Source organism: Betta splendens, chromosome 5 (assembly GCF_900634795.4).
Source record: "Betta splendens chromosome 5, fBetSpl5.4, whole genome shotgun sequence".
Taxonomy (NCBI): domain Eukaryota; kingdom Metazoa; phylum Chordata; class Actinopteri; order Anabantiformes; family Osphronemidae; genus Betta; species Betta splendens.
The window spans coordinates 13,475,114-13,496,439 of NC_040885.2; the positions used below are offsets into that span (position 1 = coordinate 13,475,114).

At 50.1% G+C, this 21,326-nt stretch overlaps 1 protein-coding gene across 5 annotated transcripts in view; it reads right to left on the minus strand.

Annotated features, from left to right (window-relative positions):
- The window catches only part of megf6b (multiple EGF-like-domains 6b), a 36,806-nt gene that overhangs the window by 6,869 nt on the left and 8,611 nt on the right, over positions 1–21,326 (minus strand). For 3 of the 5 annotated variants that reach the window (XM_029152158.3, XM_029152157.3, XM_029152159.3), the window contains exons 5-23: positions 10,992–11,114; positions 6,636–6,758; positions 4,664–4,789; positions 4,094–4,216; positions 3,791–3,913; positions 3,587–3,724; positions 3,375–3,497; positions 3,156–3,278; positions 2,647–2,808; positions 2,237–2,368; positions 1,990–2,118; positions 1,779–1,907; positions 1,537–1,671; positions 1,215–1,349; positions 990–1,115; positions 772–903; positions 358–486; positions 153–284; positions 1–5 (exon numbers count right to left, since the gene is read on the minus strand). The exon at positions 1–5 is cut by the window's left edge and continues 124 nt beyond it. In XM_029152158.3, coding sequence (XP_029007991.1) covers positions 1–5; positions 153–284; positions 358–486; positions 772–903; positions 990–1,115; positions 1,215–1,349; positions 1,537–1,671; positions 1,779–1,907; positions 1,990–2,118; positions 2,237–2,368; positions 2,647–2,808; positions 3,156–3,278; positions 3,375–3,497; positions 3,587–3,724; positions 3,791–3,913; positions 4,094–4,216; positions 4,664–4,789; positions 6,636–6,758; positions 10,992–11,114 — 2,348 coding nt within the window. Of the gene's footprint in view, positions 6–152; positions 285–357; positions 487–771; positions 904–989; positions 1,116–1,214; positions 1,350–1,536; positions 1,672–1,778; positions 1,908–1,989; positions 2,119–2,236; positions 2,369–2,646; positions 2,809–3,155; positions 3,279–3,374; positions 3,498–3,586; positions 3,725–3,790; positions 3,914–4,093; positions 4,217–4,663; positions 4,790–6,635; positions 6,759–8,899; positions 9,155–10,991; positions 11,115–21,326 lie in introns of those variants that run through there. The other 2 variants (XM_029152160.3, XM_055508794.1) reach the window with 2 other exon arrangements.

Genomic DNA, 21,326 nt, shown 5'->3' on the forward strand with positions numbered 1-21,326 from the left:
ACATCCTGGAAGAACAGACATCAGCTACAGATCAAACACAAGCCTTTATTCATTATTCATTCGTTTTCATATGACTGATACCTGAAATGCTGTGTGAGCTCAGAGGAGCAGACTGACTGACTGAATACAGGCTGAATAATGGACCCACGTACTTTGCTGGCACTGGGTCCCAGTGTAACCAGCCTCACAGTTGCACTGGCCGGTGGCGGCGTCGCAGCTTCCGTCTCCGTTTCCACACTCGCACCTTTGGGCACAGTCGGGTCCCCAGCGGCCCGCGTCGCACGCTGCAACGGGAGCACCGCGTGTGAGTCTCGCGTCGGACCCGTGTTCCGGCAATGAGCGGTTCCGTGTCGCCACCTTTCCTGCAGCCGTGTCCGCTCCATCCGGGGGCGCAGGAGCAGCGCCCGCTCACCGGGTCGCAGCGGGCCTGGTTCTCACACACGCACCTCATTTGGCACCGCTGGCCGAAGCGTCCGCTCGGACACGCTGCTCAAGGAAAAAGGTTCAGACTCCGCAGCAAGTTCCCATGATGCTCTCTGTGCTGGGATTCAAGGGAGTCTTCAAAAGCCAATTGGCTGAAATTGAATTACGCCCGAGCTTCACTGAAAGTATTTCCACGGTGGTTTTCAGACTGGTGACGGATTTGAGCTTTTGATGTTGGGGAATAACTACTCCTCACTTCCAAATTTCACCACCGCATCCCTCAATTATTCCACAACACTGCTTGTTGCCATGGTTACTTTCCCCAAAATGCCCGCTGCGGATACTCACGGCTCTGGCAGAGTCGTCCCATGAAGCCGGGGGCGCAGCGGCACGAGCCGTTGTGTGCGTCGCACACGCCGCCGTTCTCGCACGCGGGGCAGCTCTCCGCGCAGCCCGGACCCCAGAACCCCTCCGGACACGCTGTGACGGATCAGACACGCACCGCCCCACCGCTGTCACCACGTGTGCTCATCTGTGCGCTTACTGCCCTACGCGGCCTCACTCACGGCTCTCGCAGCGCGTCCCCGACGTCCCTGCTGGACATCGGCACTCTCCTGTCACTTTGTCACACGAGGCGCCGGTGCAGTTGCAAGCATGGATGCAGCCGGGTCCGAACAGTCCGTCTGGACACGCTGATACAGGGCAGGCAGGAGGAGGCGGTCTCAGGGAACAGGAGCCGGACCAGAACAGGTCTGGGTGCTGATTGATCAGGATGTAGCCCGTGTACCAACCTTGAGAACAGGCGTTTCCATGACGACCAGCGGGACACTGATGCTGACACTCTCCGGACACGTGATGGCACGACGCGCCTGGCGGACACGCGCACTTCTTCTCGCAGCCGGCTCCAAAGGTGCCTGGGTTACATTCTTGAGACAGCGACACACACATCAGGTCATTATGTGCACAGCTGATGTGTTCAAATTACAGCCATCAACATAGAAAAAAAAATCCAAATTAGACACCGACATTAGAACCATTACTTCTGTCAATTACAATTACAGGCAGACAATGGAGACATCATCACAACCTTTTTGATAACCACAACCTATTTACCTTCCTTGCAGGTGTCGCCATGGTAACCGGGTTTACAAACACAGGTACCATGGCGGCGGTGACACTCCAGTGTGTTCTGTTGGACGCACGGACACTCCTGAGAGCAGCCCAGGCCAAAGGTCCACTTTGGGCAAGCTAGAAAAGAAACGAGCGGAGGCTTAAGGACATCAGAGATGCTTCCAGCCGGTTTCAGTGACTCAGGTTGATGGGGCGGTTTGCTGCTGAGGGCTCGTGGGACCTACGGAGGTGGCAGAAGCGTCCGTAGAGTCCAGGGTCACACAGACAGGCGCCGTAGGTCCGGTGGCAGCGCCCGTTGTTGGCACAGTTGCACTTCTTGTTGCACTGTTTCCCATAGAAGCCCTTGGGACAACCTGCACGTGAAGACGAGACAGAGCGAGGACGAGGTGAGTCTCTGCCTCTGGTCCAGAGCTCAAAGGAGAACCTCCTGCTCACCCTCCTGGCACAGGTCCCCGCTGACCCCCGGCGGGCAGCGGCAGCTCCCAGTGGCCGGGTCACAGCTGGCGCCGTTTTTACACTTACACTGGAGGGAGCAGTTTCTACCGAAGTGCCCCTCGGGACAAGCTGTGGGGTCAAAACAGGGGAAAACATGCGTCTGTGACTGAGGCCGAGCTGAGAGAGGCGGGCGTGCGAGAGAGAGAGAGAGAGAGAGAGAGAGAGAGATCTAAGGCTCAGTCCTCACTCTGGTTGCAGATGACGCCGGTCCAGCCGTCGGGACAGTCGCAGCCGCTCCTCCACAGGTTACAGGCTCCTCCGTTGGAGCAGTCGTCACACGACAGGCTGCAGTCGCTCCCAAACGTGTCGTCCAAACACACTGGAAGCAACAGATACCATCACTTTCCCTTCATCGGTAGCAGATGTCAGGAGTTAGTTGTCTCACTGGAACTAAAGCACGTTTGTGGTTCAGACTCCACTTTGCATCTTTAGGTGAGGTAACATTAAACGCTGACTTCCTGCTTCAGGCCTCCACCAGCTGGAGCCAAATAAAAGCCTCAGCGCTGCTGCGGCCGCTTCCTGCCTGCACTGGACCAGCGTCAGGCGGATACGGGTTTGTTAACGACGAGCGGGAAGCGGGTCGGGAGGAAAACCCACCGAACTTCTCGGCCAGGGTGCTCTCTGCCCTCAGCTCGCCCTCGTCGTCGTCGTAGCGCTCCAGGGCCTGGCCGTAGTCCTGCAGCAAGGTCAGCTGGGGCCGCGCGAGGGGCGTCTCCGTGGAAACGCCACTGGACTGAGCCTCCGCCGCGTCTCCGAGCGCTGAGGGCGACAGAGAGGATGGGAAAATGCACAGACGCACAGTTTGCTTCCTTAAAACTGGAGTTGATGAATGCACCGTCTGAGGAACATGGTGATGATGGGACTCTCAGATCTCTCTCTCTCTCTCTCTCTCTCTCTCTCTCTCTCTCTCTCTCTCTCTCTCTCTCTCTCTCTCTCTCTCTCTCTGTAACTCGCTCTCTCTCTCTCTATCTCTCTGTATCTCGCTCTCTCTCTCTCTCTCTCTCTCTCTCTCTCTCTCTCTCTCTCTCTCTCTCTCTCTCTCTCTCTCTCTCTCTCTCTCTCTCTCTCTCTCTCTCTCTCTCTCTCTCCTGACGGCTGCTACTCACGGATGCAGGACCGCCGGTCCTCGTCCAGACGGAAGCCCCGGCGGCAGAGGCACTGGAAGGAGCCGGCGCTGTTCTGGCACGTGTGGTCGCAGCCGCCGTTGTCAGCCAGACACTCGTCCACGTCTGAACGACACACACACACACACACACACACACACACACACACACAGGCCTGAGCGCTTCACCTTCGCCCCTCGCACGCAGGCGCGCGTCACATACCGTCGCAGCTGCAGCCGTCCGAGCCGAGCCTGTGTCCCGCGGAGCAGTAGCACTCGTAGCCGCCGGGGTAGTTGGTGCAGTGCTGCTCGCAGCACGCGCTCCGCTCGCCGCACTCGTCCACGTCTGCGGGCGACGGGGAGGAACGGAGCTCAGATCCGCAGGTGTGAGCGCTCGTGGGTCAGAGCGGCGGCGGCGGCGGCGCGGCCCCTTACCGGCGCAGGTTTTGAGGTCGTCGTCCAGCCGGTAACCATGGTTACAGGAGCAGGCGGGCCCGCGGGTGGAATGCTCGCAGCGGTGCGAGCAGCCGCCGTTGTCGTCCTCGCAGCTGTTCACGACCTCCATCTCGATTCCTGCCACAGGGCGGCGGTGAGCGACGGGCGCGGGCGAATTAGCGTAGGATACGGGGTGTCACTCACGGTAGCACTGCTTCCCGTCGGAGCCCAGCTCGTAGGCAGCGCCGCACACGCAGGCGAAGGAGCCGGGGCTGTTGTGGCAGCCGTGGGCGCAGCCGGCCTCCTCCGTCTCACACTCGTCGATATCTGCGTTTAGTAAAACACAGCGTGAGGAAGAGCAGCATCTTCTCTTTTCTTTGACATGCTTTTCTGTCCAACATAATCTATAAAGATGCACACAGCCAGTTTATGTTTCCGTATGTTCTTATTTCCTCTGACCTCCACCGACTCCTGTTCTGTGGGTCACTGTGTCTGTTTGTGTCCTACCTTCGCAGGTTTTGCCGTCGTCTGCCAGGATGTAACCAGCTCTGCAGTCGCAGTGCGCTTTGCCGCCGTCCACCTGACAGTCGTGCATACAGCCTCCATTCTGATGCTCACAGGGGTCCTTCACTGCAACACGGGGGGGTTCATACATGAAAAGTCCTCATAAGGATCCATCCTCGTGCTCCGTGTGTGGCTGTGTGTGGACTCGACCTGTGTGAGCCTGTCTGGCATGTGTGATGAGAACCTTCGGCTGTGCAAAAATTAAAAGGAGGCTGATCAAAGCCAACAATTACAGTACAAAGTAAAAGCATCTGAAAGGCAGTCATTGAACATGCGTGTGTGTGTGTGTGTGTAATTTCCCACCCCCGGAGAACTTCACTAAACGACACCAGCTCGGATCGAAGAGATTAAAAGAAACGAGCTGGAGCCACAGGCAGAGAACTGCTGTGAGTCACTCCAATTTAGTGTCATTCAGTAAATGACAGTTAATCCTGCTGCGTTTGTCCTGTTATGATCCAGTCACCTGCCTTTTCCCGGCGCCCCTTCGCCTCCTCTCCCCGGCGTTTGACTCACGTTTGCAGCGCTTGCCGTCCTCCGACAGCTCGTGACCGGGTCGGCAGCGACAGCGGAAAGACCCGGCCGACTGCTGGACGCAGTAGTGCTCACAGCCTCCGTTGCCGACGGCGCACGAGTGCACGGCTGCAAAGGGCGAAAAGGGGAAAAACTGAGTGAAACTGCGAAGACTCGGCAGCGGGCGCCTTTGCAGACACAGATCCGTTTCCAAGTGTCCGAGCTGCAGTTTCACGTGAGCGATGGGATGTTGGAGAGGTCACGAGCGCTGCGCTGACATTCAGAGAATACCTCAGAGAGCTGCTGCGTGAGCCCTGAGACATCCGTCATCACACAAGAGCCAAGAATCACAGGGAGATGTGAAGGGAAAGGCCTCCGAGGTGGACGGGACTCTGATGAGGCTCAATCAACCTCCTCTGTCTGTTTCCTCTAGTCGTAGCAGCAGCAGAGGCAGAGACTCCAGTAGGTGGAAGCCGAACTGGTCGTTCTCAGAGATGGTGTTTTTCATGATCCATCCGTCACGAGTGCATGTCAGCAAACAGCTTGAAAATATTGAGGTGCCTCCAGTTCAGACGTTATGCAGCCACACGCGTGTGTGGGACTCATCTGACCTCTGTGATCCAATGATGAAATGATGTGATCTTTTCCCCTCGGACTGATTGCCGATTGGCACGACTCTGCCTCTAAAAAACGCGCTGAGGCCGGAATAGTGGGAACACGATGCACTTGCTTCAGTTCATTTTAAAATATGAACATACATTAATGCGCTTCACCTGGGAGTCAGTTCACAATTAGTCCTTTCTACTGTACATGTAGCAGCTGAGGCCCTTGAGGACCAGTTAGAGCCAGTAGAAGACAGTGAAACAAGTTCACTCCTCGGAGCCAAAACACACAATGATTTCCGCTCTAAATGTCAGACAGGACACTGTTTGCATTCCTGGCTGCACAAACTGGAGCCTGTTGTGTTTTTCTCTATCACATACTTCTAAAATCACAAAGCCAATGCATCTGACACGACAAAAATGACGCAGGTACCAATGAAGAGTGAAGCAGGGACGTGACAGGTTTAAAAAGGATGGATGTTTGAGCGATTGACCTGTTATTAATGAAAGCTCACATTCTCAGAATGAAAAGGCAGATTTTAGATACATAACGTAATAATGGAATGAAAACAATCTCCTTAAATGAGAAGGTGATCAGGGACTCACATAATCATAACTTTTTTTTCTTATATAAAGAAAAAGGCTTTGAATGCATTTTGTACTATTTTTAGAAGCATCTGATATAAATTAGCTGCACCATACATATCAGATTTCCATAGATCTAATTGTAACATATTTACTATTCATGACAGGAGCCTGGATTGATGGCCGGAGCAGAGGATTTATGCGACGAAGTCAAATTAACACGGAGGAATGTGTAAATCCTTGGAACCTGACCACAGACAAATATGTTGTATAAAGGAGTTGGGCCAGACACTGGAGGCCTGATTGGATTAGAATACGTTTCTAACCAGCGGTCAAACAAAACGCGGCCTTTAATTCGGGTTATTTCTCAATTTAAATTCTGCTGAATGAACAGAATAAACAGGACGTGGAAGATGAATAGACGAGGGCAGAAATCATTTGTCGTAACTCTGGTAGAAACGTTCACCAGCACGTCGACGTACCACTCACTCATTCACACAAGGACATTAGTAATTCACTGTAGTTAAAGAGGCTTCAGCAGCACATGTTCTTTACATCAGCTCCCTCACAACAGCTCCAAAGGCTTCGTCTTAGGTATTTAATGATTAAGTGCCCATGTCAAATAGACTGTGATGCTAAAATTCAATGATATAATGATCCAACATAATATTCACAGGTGAGACTTTAAGGTCTCGCTGCGTCGCCTCGAGTCCTCAGAGGCCTTCAAACTCTTCACACTTACTATTATTAGCATTATTATTGTTGTTTTATTATGTGATGTTCCTCACCGAGGCACGTCCGGCCGTCCACGTGCAGGCGAGAGCCCGGGTGACATTCACAGTAGTAGGAGCCTCTGGTGTTAACACATCTGTGCTGACAGCCTCCATTGTGGACCTGACACTCGTCAATATCTGCAGGGAAGAAGGAAAAATAAAAGAAACACAGACGCCAACAGAAGGAGAAATTAGTGCAATTCATCTAAATCCTCTCAATTATGAGGAATAATTTGGTCACAAGTTTAAAAGATGGGGAGATTAATGCAGGATGGAGAATAAAGAGGTATTTCATGAAGAAAGGAAACATCTAATGAGACGGGAGAGTGTTCCACAAACGCAGCGCAGCTCCCAAAACATGTGGAAACAACTAGTGAACATTTGAAGCCAAATTTAAATTCCTCTACGTCTTGTCAAAGTCCCCTGGGAGCAAACGTACACACTGGAAACAGAGGATGCGAAACATACACATTCCTCCGAGCCGAGCGCGGATGCGACAAACACCCGGGTCTCCCATAAAACGGGTCAGAGCCCAGCGGCTCGCTGTCTGAGTTCTAGCAGTGGGATCCGAGCCGAGCCCTGCTCCGTTTGGTAGAAACCCACATCCCGGGCTCCAGAAACGCTGCTGCTGCAGCGCGTGACACGGTCCGAGTGTGAGCACATCCTGGCTGCTGCTGGTGCAAAAGCAGCTAACACATCATAGGAGACCCACAGCCAGCGCCAAGTGGAACGTTTGCCTCAGAGCGTGGAGGTTCTGGGACCGACTCTCAACAAGTCCGAGAAGAAGGTGGTTTGATCAGGTAAATGAAGCGCATCCTGTGTTTAACGCTGTTATTTAGTTGTGTGCTGTTGAGCACCGCGCTTGGCAGCGCGCGCTGCACATTTCGCCTTTGGGCGCTGTGTCGTAAACAAGGCATTAAACTGTTCAGCATGACCACAAAGCCAATAAACCCATCCCCGTCTCCCTGCAGCTGCTCCGACCTCCTCCCTCAGTCCTGGGACTGTAAACTGCTCATAGGTGTGAAGGCGGCTGTGAGGGCGTCACAGTAGCAGGACTCAGCAGCGACCCCTGACCCAATAAGCGCTTTAAATAATGCATGGATGGAGTTGTTTAATATTAATCTCCTTGTGCTCTTAAGCTGCTGAACGCGTCCCCAGACATTGGCCGCCGGTATCTAACTCTGCTGTCTGGTGCTGGGCAGTACCAGGGGTTTAATCAGGCCCGGGGTCAACTGGAAACAGCTGCCGCCGAGGTGTTCACGTGAAGCCATTTGAAACACTGCTGATATGAAAACATGATTAAGAGCAGCTTTGAGGTAATCTTCAGATGGATCCGTGTTAACCTGGGATTTGACCCTTAATCTGTCCCAAACATCAACTTGTTCCAGTCCACGATGGAACTCCATTACGATGATCCATTAAACACTACTGTTCTTCATATAAACAAGCAACAATAGGCTAAAATCATCTTGCTTAATAAACCCTGACCTGACAGTTGAGTTATACAAATATCCTTCAACTGAAACCATCCAATAATATCCCACCGCATCCTCAAATGAGCTCCTGAACCTTCCTTTCCCCTCGACCCTTCGCTGCCAAGCTTCGCTTTCCCTTCATCCGACTGAACTGGCAGCGCGTCTCCCTCCACTTTTCCTTGGGCCTGGACCCGAGTGCCTGCGTCAGCTGCAGCGCCGGTGGATCCGCTCCAGCCCGCGCTCCTGCCTCCAGAACACGATACCGCTCCCGTCCGGGCCAAAGCCTCGGCAGCCGCTGGCCCGGACGGAGCATTAAACATCTGCCTCCGGCCGACTCCTCGCGGAAACCTATGCTGCTCGGTTTCCGACGGGTGATTTGTTTATTGTGAATGGGAAATAAATTACTTTTCAACGATCCCACTTCATCTCGAAGAATGATGTCTGGGAAAAGCAAAGCGATGTAATGAATGTCAAACATGTTTCGTCTTGTGCATTTATCCAGCAGTGACTCCAGGACCAAACAGAGTCCTCAGACTTAAAAATATTGACATAATGTGTGGAGGGTGGTTTTTTTTAAGCGTTAGCCTCACGATGCACAGCTCCTGTGTTCTAATCTTGTTGATAAGTGCAGTCCTCTGGTCAGAGCCAAGTTCTCTGAGCAGCGCCGGTGCCAGCATTCGGTGACTACTGTAAAAACCGTCCGTCCAAGACTTGACCAAAATGAGCTTTCAGGCAACCGAAGACCAGTCAGAAATCAGCAGCTCTGACGCGACCTAATTAGCATTTCATCCCGTCATCTCTTACCTGCTGCCAGGTAGCCGAGATTATAGCCGCGGTATCCATGGTAACAGTGCGGCCTGTAGCAAATCCTCCTATAGTAGCTGTGCGGGTAGTATGCGGCTGATGCGAGACAAGCCATGGCTTCAACCAACAGCCAGGCGAAAACCCAGCGTCCTGAGGTCGAAGCCATGGAGACGATCGAATGAGCTCTGGACGTGCGGTTAAAGCAGGTTAACTGTTTACCAACCAGTCCTCTGGTCAGGGCTCGTGCTAACTACTACTGCTCCCCGCTGCCTCCTGGTTTTGGAGTCTCCCTCCCTCCGCCTCCCCCCTGCTTCACCCTCCCATAGACCTCCCTCCCTCCCTCCTCGCTCCATCACCCTCGTCCCCACACGCTCCTCTCACCTTTTACTCGCGCCAAACGCTACAGTGTAATAGTGCTGCCTGCTCCACCAACAAGCACCTCCACCTGCTGATTTATCCCCGTCATGATTTAGTGCGTTTCACCGCAGCCTCTTCAAAGAGTCGCACGTGATAAAAAGGCGGTGATTTATGACGGCACATCATTCAGGTATGAGAGAACAAAGGACGCGAAGAGGCCGGCGGACGTGTGGTCTCAATTCTGATTTGACGCCGACGTGTTCTGGAAAAAAAACGTCTTGAAAAACATACTAAATTTGAGTGGGACCGGGTATTTTTAATCCAAACATCTGAGGGAGGAATGAGCCTTGCAGTGAATGCATCCATTGGCTCTCATCTGCTGCCAAGGCGCTCACGCTGACACGGCGGCGGGACCGTGACCGCGCTTTACAAGGCGTGACTGCCCCGACGTGAGCACAAACGGCCCGCGAGAGCGTCCCCGTTCTCCCCATAATGCACCTCGGCACCGCACAGGTGTACGTTATCACGGCGTTACTGTTACATCAGGCCACCGCCATCTGAGAGCAGGCTTTCTCTTTGTGCGTGACATTCAGGGCGCTCACGCAGAACCATGCGGGCGATTATACAGTGGAGATGAAAAGCCGCCTGTTCACGCATGGAAAGAAAACGCCGTTAACGCTGGAAAAGCTTCCTCCCAACAAACACTGGCAGCGTTGACTCACGCAGCATGACACCAGTGAATACTGGCTCATTCTACTGCGATCACTTTTCATTTGTATGAACGCGAACAAATAGTAAAATGCATAGATTCCAGGGAATTGGCCCACGGCTTTAAATGGAAACCCTGTGATCTCTCCACCAGGGACCGCGGTGAAAGGGCTTCTTGTGCGTTTCCATATTCTGTCAAAGCCAGGTCCATCGGCGCATTAACATCCTACAGCGCATGTCTTCCAAACAATATAAGGTGTTGCCAAAGGCAGGAATCCCCCACAAGTACGAGCGCTCCAGCTCCACGGGCTCATTTATTCTGAGCAGCCGGCTAAATGTTTTCTCTCATCCAGACTCATCTGGACCTCAGTCTGTCATGAAGATGGAAAGCTGATCACTTTCTGCAGACGCAGCACTAAGTTAAAAATACACAGCATCCATTCAGCCTCTTCACCCTCTAATACCCCGACCAATTACAGTCAATTATGACTTTGCTGCTGCGCGTAGCCGTTTCCCCCCAGAGCCCACCGGTGCTGGCCAGCTGCGCCCGAGTTCCCAGCGAGCCTAATAACTGCGACCTGGCTCCGATCGCTCGCTGGTTCCTGCAGCACGCGGCCAACGGAGCCGTCCAGTGTCTCTCCTCCGCGCTTGGCTGCAGCGCAGGCGGATCTGCGATGTGATTAAATCAACCACTCACAAAGAGAAACATCCATAATCAGAAACATCAAAGTGTGGCACATGGGAAAGAAGCCTCAGTTCAGGTAGATCAGAGACGACAGGCTTCATAGTAGGTTCACATGTGCGCTGTCTCCCATCAGACACATGGTTCACTCTAGTTTCTGTTATCTGGCTTCAGAACCTGCATATGCTGATTAACTACATAGTCAGACCTGATCAAATAGAAAAAAGGATTCTGTAGCACAAAACAAGGCCACTTTAGGGTTCTGACGTTTAAATGTAGCATTTTTAGAAAGTGAAGTGCTCTTAGTGTGGTATAAATGAGACACAATAAGCGGATTCAACTCACCCTCACACGTTTTCCCATCCTCATTCAGTTTCTGCCCAGCAGGACATCTGCAGTAGAAACTTCCAATGGTGTTACAGCAAAGGGCCTCACAGCCGCCGTTGGTTTCCTCACACTCGTTCACATCTGATGAGGAGAAATGCACGTCAATAATCACTGGATGAAACACTGAGAGGTTCATTCATGTCCCCGTGTTTGTCAATCAGGCAGAAGCCCTGAAACGCTTCCACAGGAAGTCGCCGTTTCCCCGTCTCACATGCAGCCGAAGCCGTCATCAACCAAACCTGATAAGACCCCAGTCTCCAAACTACATGTAATGGCTCTGCTCAGACACGGGCGCTGACAGCTCAGTGTACACCACAGTCCGGGCTGCAAAGGTTCTGCATAGGGAGGCGCATGAGAAGAATAATATGGTTCAGTTTGACATCGCAGCTTGGAGACAGAGACGCATGTTGCACACATCAAGGTCCAATTTCACTCATCTCTCGGGACGCATTGTGCTCACTGCTTCCTTTTACACTTGACGTTGGGCCGTTTCATTTGCCATGAAGGAATCTTGAACTAAAAACCAACAGGAAGAATGGCACTAATCAACTAATAATTCTTCACGTCTATAAAATGAATAGTTACTGAACATCAGGAAGAGTTTCAACACCATTTCCCTGTTTAGCAAATGAAGGCATGTGGAAACGTTAACGTCAAAGCGTTGCAGTCTTTCATTGCTAGTATCATCTACGAGTATCTACAAAGCTTTATGCTAACAAAATGTAGGGAAACATCCCATTTGCCAACAGCAATAGATTCTCTTCTTTTCTAATAGCTCAGTGCATCACAGCTGGATTTAAGAAGTCTGGGTAAAGAAGAGAGGAGAAAGTCTCCCTCCAGGGGGCAACAGAGATCAGTTCATCATCCGTCCGTCCGTCCGTCCATCCATCCATCCAAGCGAACTGGCAGCAGAACGATCAGATAAATCTAAAGATGCAAATGACCTGAGGCCTCCTTAAGAACAAAGCATTGTTAATATTCCTTCTCCCTGAGCCATATGTGCGGTATGTTTTTTGAAAACACATCAGATGCCTGAGGCAAAATGTGTCACAGGCCAGGACTTGGACTTGGGACTGGACCAGTTCAGGGGGAGTCGCACAGGACTGCTAGTTCAGATGCATTATATATATATATATATATATATATATATATATATTGCTGTTCGCAACACAACCTGCGAAAGTGTACTCTCAATGGCAGGGTAATAACAACAGAGCAGACCCACCAAGGCTGGAAACTGAACAGTACTGGAAGGGTATATGGGAAAGGGAGACATCACACAACAGTGATGCACAGTGGCTGGTGGATCTGAGGGAAGACCACAGCAACCTCCCTGAACAGAATCCAGTGACTATCACAGTGGCAGACATCCAACATAGAGTCTCAGGTATGAAAAACTGGACAGCACCTGGCCCTGACATGATCCACGCCTACTGGCTAAAGAAGCTCACTGCAATCCATGAGCGCCTGGCAGCACAAATGAACCAGCTGCTAAGGGATGGGACTCACCCTGAATGGCTAACCGAAGGGCGAACGATCCTGATAATGAAGGATCCCTCAAAGGGCACAGTCCTATCCAACTACCGGCCAATAACCTGTCTCTCCACAACATGGAAGCTCATGTCAGGCATCATCGCAGCTAAGATAAGTGGGCACATGAGTCAATACATGAGCGAAGCACAGAAGGGCATTGGTAAGGATACCAGAGGAGCCAAACACCAACTCCTGGTAGACAGAACAGTCGCCCAAGACTGCAGAATGCGACACACCAACCTGTGCACAGCCTGGATCGACTACAAGAAAGCCTATGACTCAATGCCACACACATGGATCACTGAATGCTTGGAGCTGTACAACATCAACAGAACTCTAAGGGCCTTCATTGCAAACTCGATGAGGTTGTGGAGAACCACCCTTGAAGCCAATGGGAAGCCACTTGCCCAAGTATCCATCAAATGTGGCATATACCAAGGAGATGCACTGTCCCCACTGCTGTTCTGCATAGGTCTGAACCCCCTCAGCCAAATAATAAACAAGACTGGCTATGGATACCGACTCCGGAACGGGGCCACCATAAGTCACCTCCTCTACATGGATGACATCAAGCTGTACGCCAAGAGTGAGCGAGACATCGACTCGCTGATCCACACCACCAGGATCTACAGCTCGGACATCGGGATGTCATTCGGACTCGAGAAATGTGGGAGGATGGTGACAAAGAGAGGCAAGGTAATCCACACAGAAGGGGTCTCACTCCCAGAAGGAACAATAGCAGACATTGAGGACAATTACAAGTACCTTGGAATACCACAGGCAAACGGCAACCTTGAACAGGCAACAAGGAATGCGGCAACAGCCAAATACCTCCAACGAGTAAGGCAAGTCCTAAGAAGCCAGCTCAATGGCAAGAGCAAATCCCGGGCAATAAACAGCTACGCTCTGCCAGTGATCAGATACCCTGCGGGAATAATAAGGTGGCCAAAGAAAGAGATACAGACCACAGATGTTAAGACACGAAAGCTCCTCACCATGCATGGAGGGTTCCACCCCAAATCCAGCACCCTGAGACTGTACGCTAGCCGCAAGGAAGGAGGCCGAGGACTAGTGAGCGTGAGAGCCACTATCCGGGATGAAACATCCAAGATCCATAAGTACATCAAGGATAAGGCCCCGACAGATGACGTGCTGAGTGAATGTCTCAGGCAGTGGAGAACAGAGGATGAGATGCTGGAAGAGGGACCATCATGGGAGGACAAGCCCTTGCACGGGATGTACCACCGGAACATAACTGAAGTGGCTGATCTCAACAAATCCTACCAATGGCTTGAAAGGGCTGGGCTGAAGGACAGCACAGAGCCACTCATCCTGGCTGCACAGGAGCAGGCCCTGAGCACCAGAGCCATAGAGGCCCAGATCTACCACACCAGACAAGACCCAAGGTGTAGACTGTGCAAAGAGGCCCCAGAGACGGTCCAGCACATAACTGCAGGGTGTAAGATGCTGGCAGGCAAAGCATACATGGAACGCCATAACCAAGTGGCTGGCATAGTATACAGGAACATCTGCGCGGAGTATGGACTGGAAACCCCAAGGTCAAAGTGGGAAACACCTCCCAAGGTGATAGAGAACGAGCGAGCCAAGATCCTGTGGGACTTCCAGATCCAGACTGACAGAATGGTAATGTCGAACCAACCAGACATTGTGGTGGTGGATAAAGAGCAGAGGAAAGCCGTAGTGGTGGATGTGGCAATACCAAGCGATGGCAACATCAGGAAAAAGGAACATGAGAAACTAGAGAAATACCAAGGGCTCAGAGAAGAACTGGAGAAGGCTTGGAAGGTGAAGGCCACAGTGGTGCCTGTGGTGATCGGAGCACTAGGGGCTGTGACCCCCAAACTGGAGGAGTGGCTACGACAGATCCCTGGAAAAACATCCGAAATCTCAGTCCAGAAAAGTGCAGTCCTAGGAACAGCAAAGATACTGCGCAGAACCCTCAAGCTCCCTGGCCTCTGGTAGAGGACCCGAGCTTGGAAAGTGGATGAGACCACCCGCGGAGGGTGAGAATAGAGTGTGTATATAATGCATCTGAACTAGCAGTCCTGTGCGACTCCCCCTATATATATATAAGAGTCCTCCTGGCAGCTGTTGAACCAACTATAGCTCCCTTTAAGCTCTCAGGAATTCGCAACTGTGAAGAATTCAGAGGATTCCTCAAATGTCAGCAGAATTTTCAGTGTTCATCTCTCTGTGTATGTGATGGTGAATTTCTCAGCTCCCGTCAGTACTGATGCTCCCTAGTGGGCTGATTTGTAAAACTAGACCCATGTCCCTGCAGTAGACTGATCCAAAGCATTCAGGTGAAGAATAAAGAATAAAATAAGAACAGGATTCACCAAAGCCGCGACCGTGTGTCTGCGAGTTCAGCAGGTTTCCATTCCTCTGCTGCATTGTGTGACTTCCTGTGATAAGGACAGCAGCCACTGCTCCCAGAGGGACACGGCTAATGTACGAGCCCACCGCGTGGGGCTCTGGCTGCGCCAACAAATACCGCCGGCTCCCCCGATTCTATCTTCGGGGGTCGTGAGCCGGAAAATTGCAGCATTCATTCAGGATCAGGACGGGAACGCTGAGAATGGCGCGGAGCGGTTTCCTTTTAGGGCCTTGATCTGAGACGCCTGCTAGTGTAATAATGCGCTTTGTTGGTGTGCAGTGGAGGCTCCCTCACAGCTGCTTTCATTTACCAGGTGCTGTGAGGACGGGGATTGAATCGAGGCTCCAGGAGACATATTTGAGTAAGAGGTGACACGACCTGCACATGTGGCAGCTGATGAATCGCATCTCGCCTGACTACGAAACTAGAATCGAGAATTTACACCGTCTTTAAGCAACACATCCTCACCTTTGACCCGCTGCACACGACCCTTAAAATGTTTACTGTACAGGACTCGCTTCCTTCACCTCCGACCTCCACGAGGCCTCGCAGACACATGAACTGGTGAACATATGCTCATAAAAGTTATTTTATGGATTCCATCACTTCTTATAGATTGAAAATGTACTATGTACATACTATTTTAGTGCAGCAGCTCTTCTCCAGTTGGTGTCATTGTGAGCGTTTTAGTTCTAAGGTTTCACAGCTTTTCTGCCAGACAACGTCTCTGTGCAATGTAATATTTACAAGTTGACCACGACTGAGACCAGAAACATCGGCGCCAGCTCACTTTCGTGTCAGGTGCAATCAGCCCCTAATGAAGTTTCCATCATTAGTTTTGTGCTTTAGATCCTAAATAATAAGTAAATAAATTGATAACAGCAAAAGGCCTGTGGCTGCACGTTTAAAGCACTGATGTTTTATAGGTGGTGCCTACAAACAGAAGTGATTCATCCGCTTCCTCCTTCGCTGCCAGACACTAGCTCTAGTTCAACATTGCCCCCTGCTGTTCCACCGCTACATCTGTAACCGTCCAGATGTGCGGCTGGATCTTCATTAGGCCGACATTATGTGTTTTAGCTGCGCTCTCGTTCATCATGTAACTAAAACACACACACCGCAATGTAATAATCTAAAGTCACAGGAGACCTCGCCTTACTTGTCAACGCGCCCACTGAGGCTGTATTAAACATCCAGTAACTCCCCCCCTCGTCTCACTATGCGTCCTTAGTGCCAGTTTGGGGCACAAGTTTATTTCTGAGCGTCTGTAATTGTGGCCGGGGCGGCAGTGTAGCTTTTGTTAAGTGGCACCGTCATCCTGACCCGGCGAGGCTTTCCCGGAACCAGAGACGAGGCCGCAGACCTCTGTGATGAGCATCCACTGCTGATTAACGTTCGCAAACCCCTAACGTTTCCGTGAAGTCATTAACGGGCTGTTTTTGAACCGTGGCGTAATGCGAGCCCACGACGTGTGATGAATTAAAGGCTTTAAGAAGCCGCACAGCTATGAAGCAGGAGAGAAGGTCAAAGCCTGAAGCGCCCTGAGCTCCTGTTCCTCTAATCAGGTCAGAGAATGTCAAACTCTACCAAAGTCAACACCAGAAAACATCCGCTCTCTGGAAACATCACAGGAAGGACGACGTACGCAGTACGACTATAATCAGCTAATGACCGATGAGCTAATCGCAAAATAATCTGCTAATTGAAAAGCATTGCCACAATAACAAAGTGAAGGACTCACGTCAACATGAATTGTGGTGGTCGCCTTTGTTGCTGCCTGTTTTTGGTTTTATTCGACTCTTCTCTCTCGGGCAAGTGTTGACAGGAAGCAGAAACACTGAGCGCAGCCTATTACCCGACCACCAGCCTTATGTTTCTGTTTGTTCATGTTTGACCACAAGGGAACTATGCATCAGCTCAAAGATGCTTAAATCCAGCGTCTGACTTCCTGTATAGAACCTTGTCCTCCACTTGGTCCTGCACAGCCCTAGTCCCTGGTTCTAGACGTCTGTGGGTGCGTGTGAATGCTGGAACCCCGGTATGTTTATGGGCTACGCCTGTCGCTCCTCTAAGCTTCATTTGTTCTCTTCTTCACTGACTGCGGATCATAACTCATCACTGCTTCCAGACCCCATGTGGTCGAACCACTTCAGTGCCACCGGCCGTCGTGGACCTCGAACATAAGACCTGAGTGTTTTCTGTTTGTATGAACAACCTCAAGGAACTTTCAAAGCATTCTTATTATAGTTTTGTCATATGGTCGTAAGCTGGAAGGTGTTTGACTGTTCGTCTCTAAATGTTCCTCGTTTCATTGTGAGAACGTTTTGCTTTCACCAACCCAAAAATAAAAGGTAAACAGTGGACCAGCTGTTTGAACGTATGGATGTGTCCAAAACAACATTTCATGTTCTACACAGACGGGAACGAATACCTCAAGGACGTCTTCAGGGGACGACCCCTGACCCCTGACCCCTGACGTGTGCTCCCTGTGCTCTACCTGTTAGGACCTGCTTTTTGACCCAGGACGTCGGCGCGTCTCAGACGTACATATGGAGACCAGCAGGAATGTAAAAGTACTTGCGGCTCCCAGCCTGTCTCCCTCACGGTCGCACGTGTGAGATACGCTGCAGTGGTATGCACAGTGGAAGGAACGCTCCCTACGGCCATTTACCTACAGGGGCAGAGACACGAGATACATGACAGGGTGTCATGCTGAGGGTGTGAAGGGGGGACAGACACTAGGGGTCTGATTACCGCTCCTCATGCTTAGCACAGCTGCAGTATTTCAAAGTTGAAAGGAACATAAGTCTAGTACAAAGTCTCAGAGATGTAATACTTTAAAAACTCTGAAGAGAGTCAGTATTAAACAATACTGAGATTACAGGATAATAATGTAAAACTACTGTAATTACTCCCTGCTTTTCACACCTAACAAAAGACCTTTACGTCGCTGGCCACAAAACACAAAGCGCTCTGGTAAATCTTCACAGAGCTACTGGGCTGCATTGCTTCCATATGGGGATAAATACACAACAGTAGGGGGAGGATAACAGATTACATGTGTTTGATGCAGAAACATGGGCTGGAGGAGCTGATAAGGTGGAACAAAGGCAGATGTGAGTATGTGAGAAGTAAAGTGGAGCAGAGATAAAGACAATCAGGGGTCCGCTCACACGGACGCTTTAGTCCACGCTGGTCATTTCAATAATTGCAAACCCTCGACGCTGCCGGTTTACCAAACGCCCTTATCTCCCTCCACGTGACCGGGGGAGACTTCTCATCAGGAAAGCTGTAAACGGCCTAATGACAAAGCGAGGCCAGACTCAATTACAGCACATCAGGACAGCGGCAGGTAGGTGGGGAGGAGGTGCCCCACCCTCTGCAATCCACTCCCTCTCATTAGGCCTGTCCATCCTGCCTTTACCTTGTTCCTACTCACCATCACTCACTTAACAAATCAATGTTGGTTGACTTTTATAGACATCTACAGGCCAAATGATAAATCACTGTTATGGGCAATGTTTAGCAGATTAATAAACAATGAAAATAGTCAGCTTCAGTAAGAGAGAAGATGAAAAAAGAGAGATGATGCTCCATCGTTTGACTGAGGCTGAGACTTTAATGGAGGAATGAGGGAAAAAATACTGAAACAATCACACGGGTTCAAAATGAGAAGTGTGAGAATCCTCTCTCTCTCTCTCTCTCTCACCCCCTCGCTCTCTCTCGCCCCCTCGCCCTCTCTCTCCAGTGTCTGGTTCTCTTAGCGTCGTCTACGTCTCCATAGCCTGCTTCGGTTCTGCCGCTCTGGGAGTCACGCTATGCTGGCCGCTAACAATGCTCAATAACAGGATTAGGCCTTCAAATGGTAAAACAGAAAACAAGTCAGTGACTCTGAATAGTCCATTTGAAGTGTGATTCATGGGTGACGGGAGAAACTGTAAAAACATTGAAAAAGCGGTTTTAAATAGCGAGATTATGTGATCACCTGACCTGCTTCAAACCTTCTGCTTGTGTTCAGAAACTAAGCTGCCAAGGTTGTCTCTACTGTATGTGAAAGCTCTAACAGCCACACTGAGCAACCAAAACACATAGATGATACAAGAATTATACCAGTATAACCCCATTTGACCTGAATCTTCCATTCAACTCAGCCAGTTATTCCTAGTTATGTCTATGGGTAAGACAAAATAACATTCTAGGAGATCTACAGTATGCAGCTCCTCCGATATTTAACATGTAAACCACAGTATAACTATACACTGCCGATCTCAGTCCTTCAGCACATTCATGTAACAAATGTCTGACATTCTTCCTTTTGTTGGAGCCACTCCACTTTCTTGTCCTGCTGGAGCATGTACTTTCTCACAACGCACCACAAACCAGGCACATTTCCACTGCTTGTTAGCTGAAGATGGCCTCCTGAAATGATGAGCACCGGCGAATCATCGCCATGGGATGATGTATGCATCACTGCTGAAGCGCGGCAGCTGTCTCATCTGCTGGCATGTGTCTCTCATTTTGAGGCATTTCCTCACTCGGGCGCTCGGCGTGGAGGTTCCTCCAATGTTTTGCTTGATCCCAAGTAAGAAGTGCTCAATGGGGCTGAGCGTTTAAGGGGGTTTATTTTTACAATGGGGAGGGTCTCGCTGCCAAAGCAGCTCTCTCATTACATCGCTCAGACATGAAGGGAGCCGATATACCGTGTATTTAACTCAAGCGGGCTGATTGCATTCCTGCCAGTGCAGACGGCACGCGTGAGGCGGCTTCACTGCACACAGACGGGAGCTCCTCTTTCACAACATCACCACCACCAGAACTTCAACTCCCGAAAAACCACAGACGCCCATTGTGTTTGTGTGTTATATTCTTCCCCTCATTGTTCCACGACGCATGTGTTAAACTCGAGTAACAAGAGGCCACATTCTTTGAATGCTGGCCTATTTTGCTATCGCTGTCTCAGAATGGTTTAAGGAGCAGCAGTGACGATAGCAATAGGCCTGTACTTTCTTAGGATGGGATGCCGTGCAGCATCCCCGCTGTTCATTGCCAGTGGGCTCAGCCATGGACATATCCGGTCCGCAAGCCACAGACTGGGGCCACATGGTGCCTTGACCTTTGACCTCTCTGCTCCCCTGCAATTTTCCGTGAAGAATAGGAAAACAAACGTCACTGCTGTCTCATAAATCAGCTTAATTAAGCAGCCAGTAAAACCAGTATGACTTATTACCTTATTAAGATAAATAGATGGGCAGACAGCACATTACTGCCTTGTAGCATTCTTATATAAAATCAATTTAAAGTTTAGCAACACACAAACGTCTGCTCTATAGGCCACTAATGTGTTAAGTGGGATTTAAATGTGCTACAGTGACAAGTGTGACCTAAGGAATAAACTTATGGCAAACATGAGGTTTGTAAAAGAAAAGATGCAGCTCAATCAAAGTTCAGCAGACATTGGCCCAGTTACAAAACTCCAGTCATGAACTGTTAAAAGACACTTCTGCTGTAAGAGGTGGGAGGAGGTGTGAGAACGGGGCAAGTTACAACAGGCTACTGGACTTGAGTAATTTCAGAGTAGGCCACTATTAGAGGAGCAGCACCTGAACTCACCCGTCTGGAGTTAAAATGACGCTTTTCTTTCTAGAGCCAACAAAGATCACAGACACTGCCTGTTACAAGGAAAGGTCAATACAGGGTGGAGATTAAGTTCTAGCTGGATCTGTTGTCCACATGTCCTGGACTGTGGTTGATGCTCTGAGAGGCTTTATAATTATTAAACTAATCACTAATATAAACTAATACTCCCATTTTACTTGCCTGTTTTCTGGAATGAGTTTCTTTTCTTTTAGTCTGACTTAATTACATTTGCACCTGAGAGCTGAATATTTGATGTGAAAAACTATGGAGGAGAGTAACACACACTGGCTTTTAATTATCAGATTACCTTGTTAGATAAATGTGTTTCTTCTGCTATTAAGAATTTCCTTTTGGTATCACTGACTCCACATATTTGTATAAAATAACACATAAAAGTTTTATTATTTGGAAATAGCATTCATTTATCGTTTCCCCAGATGAGGATAAACAAGACAATAAACCTTTATGCTACACTGTGTCTGCATAGATTTCTGCTCATTAGCCTTTAGTCTGTGGTCGAGCCCAGATGTCAGCTGGTATAAAGACATCTGTCCTGCCAGAGGTCTAAAAGCCTTGGAAGCCGCAGATCCCAGAAGATACCACTTGTTTGCTGATGACAGGCTGGATACCAAATACATGAGGCACCAAGAGGCTGAGTTTTAAAAAGGCCTTCAGAGCAAAATGAGGCACTGGGACACGCAGCATTAGAAACGAGAAATTACCTG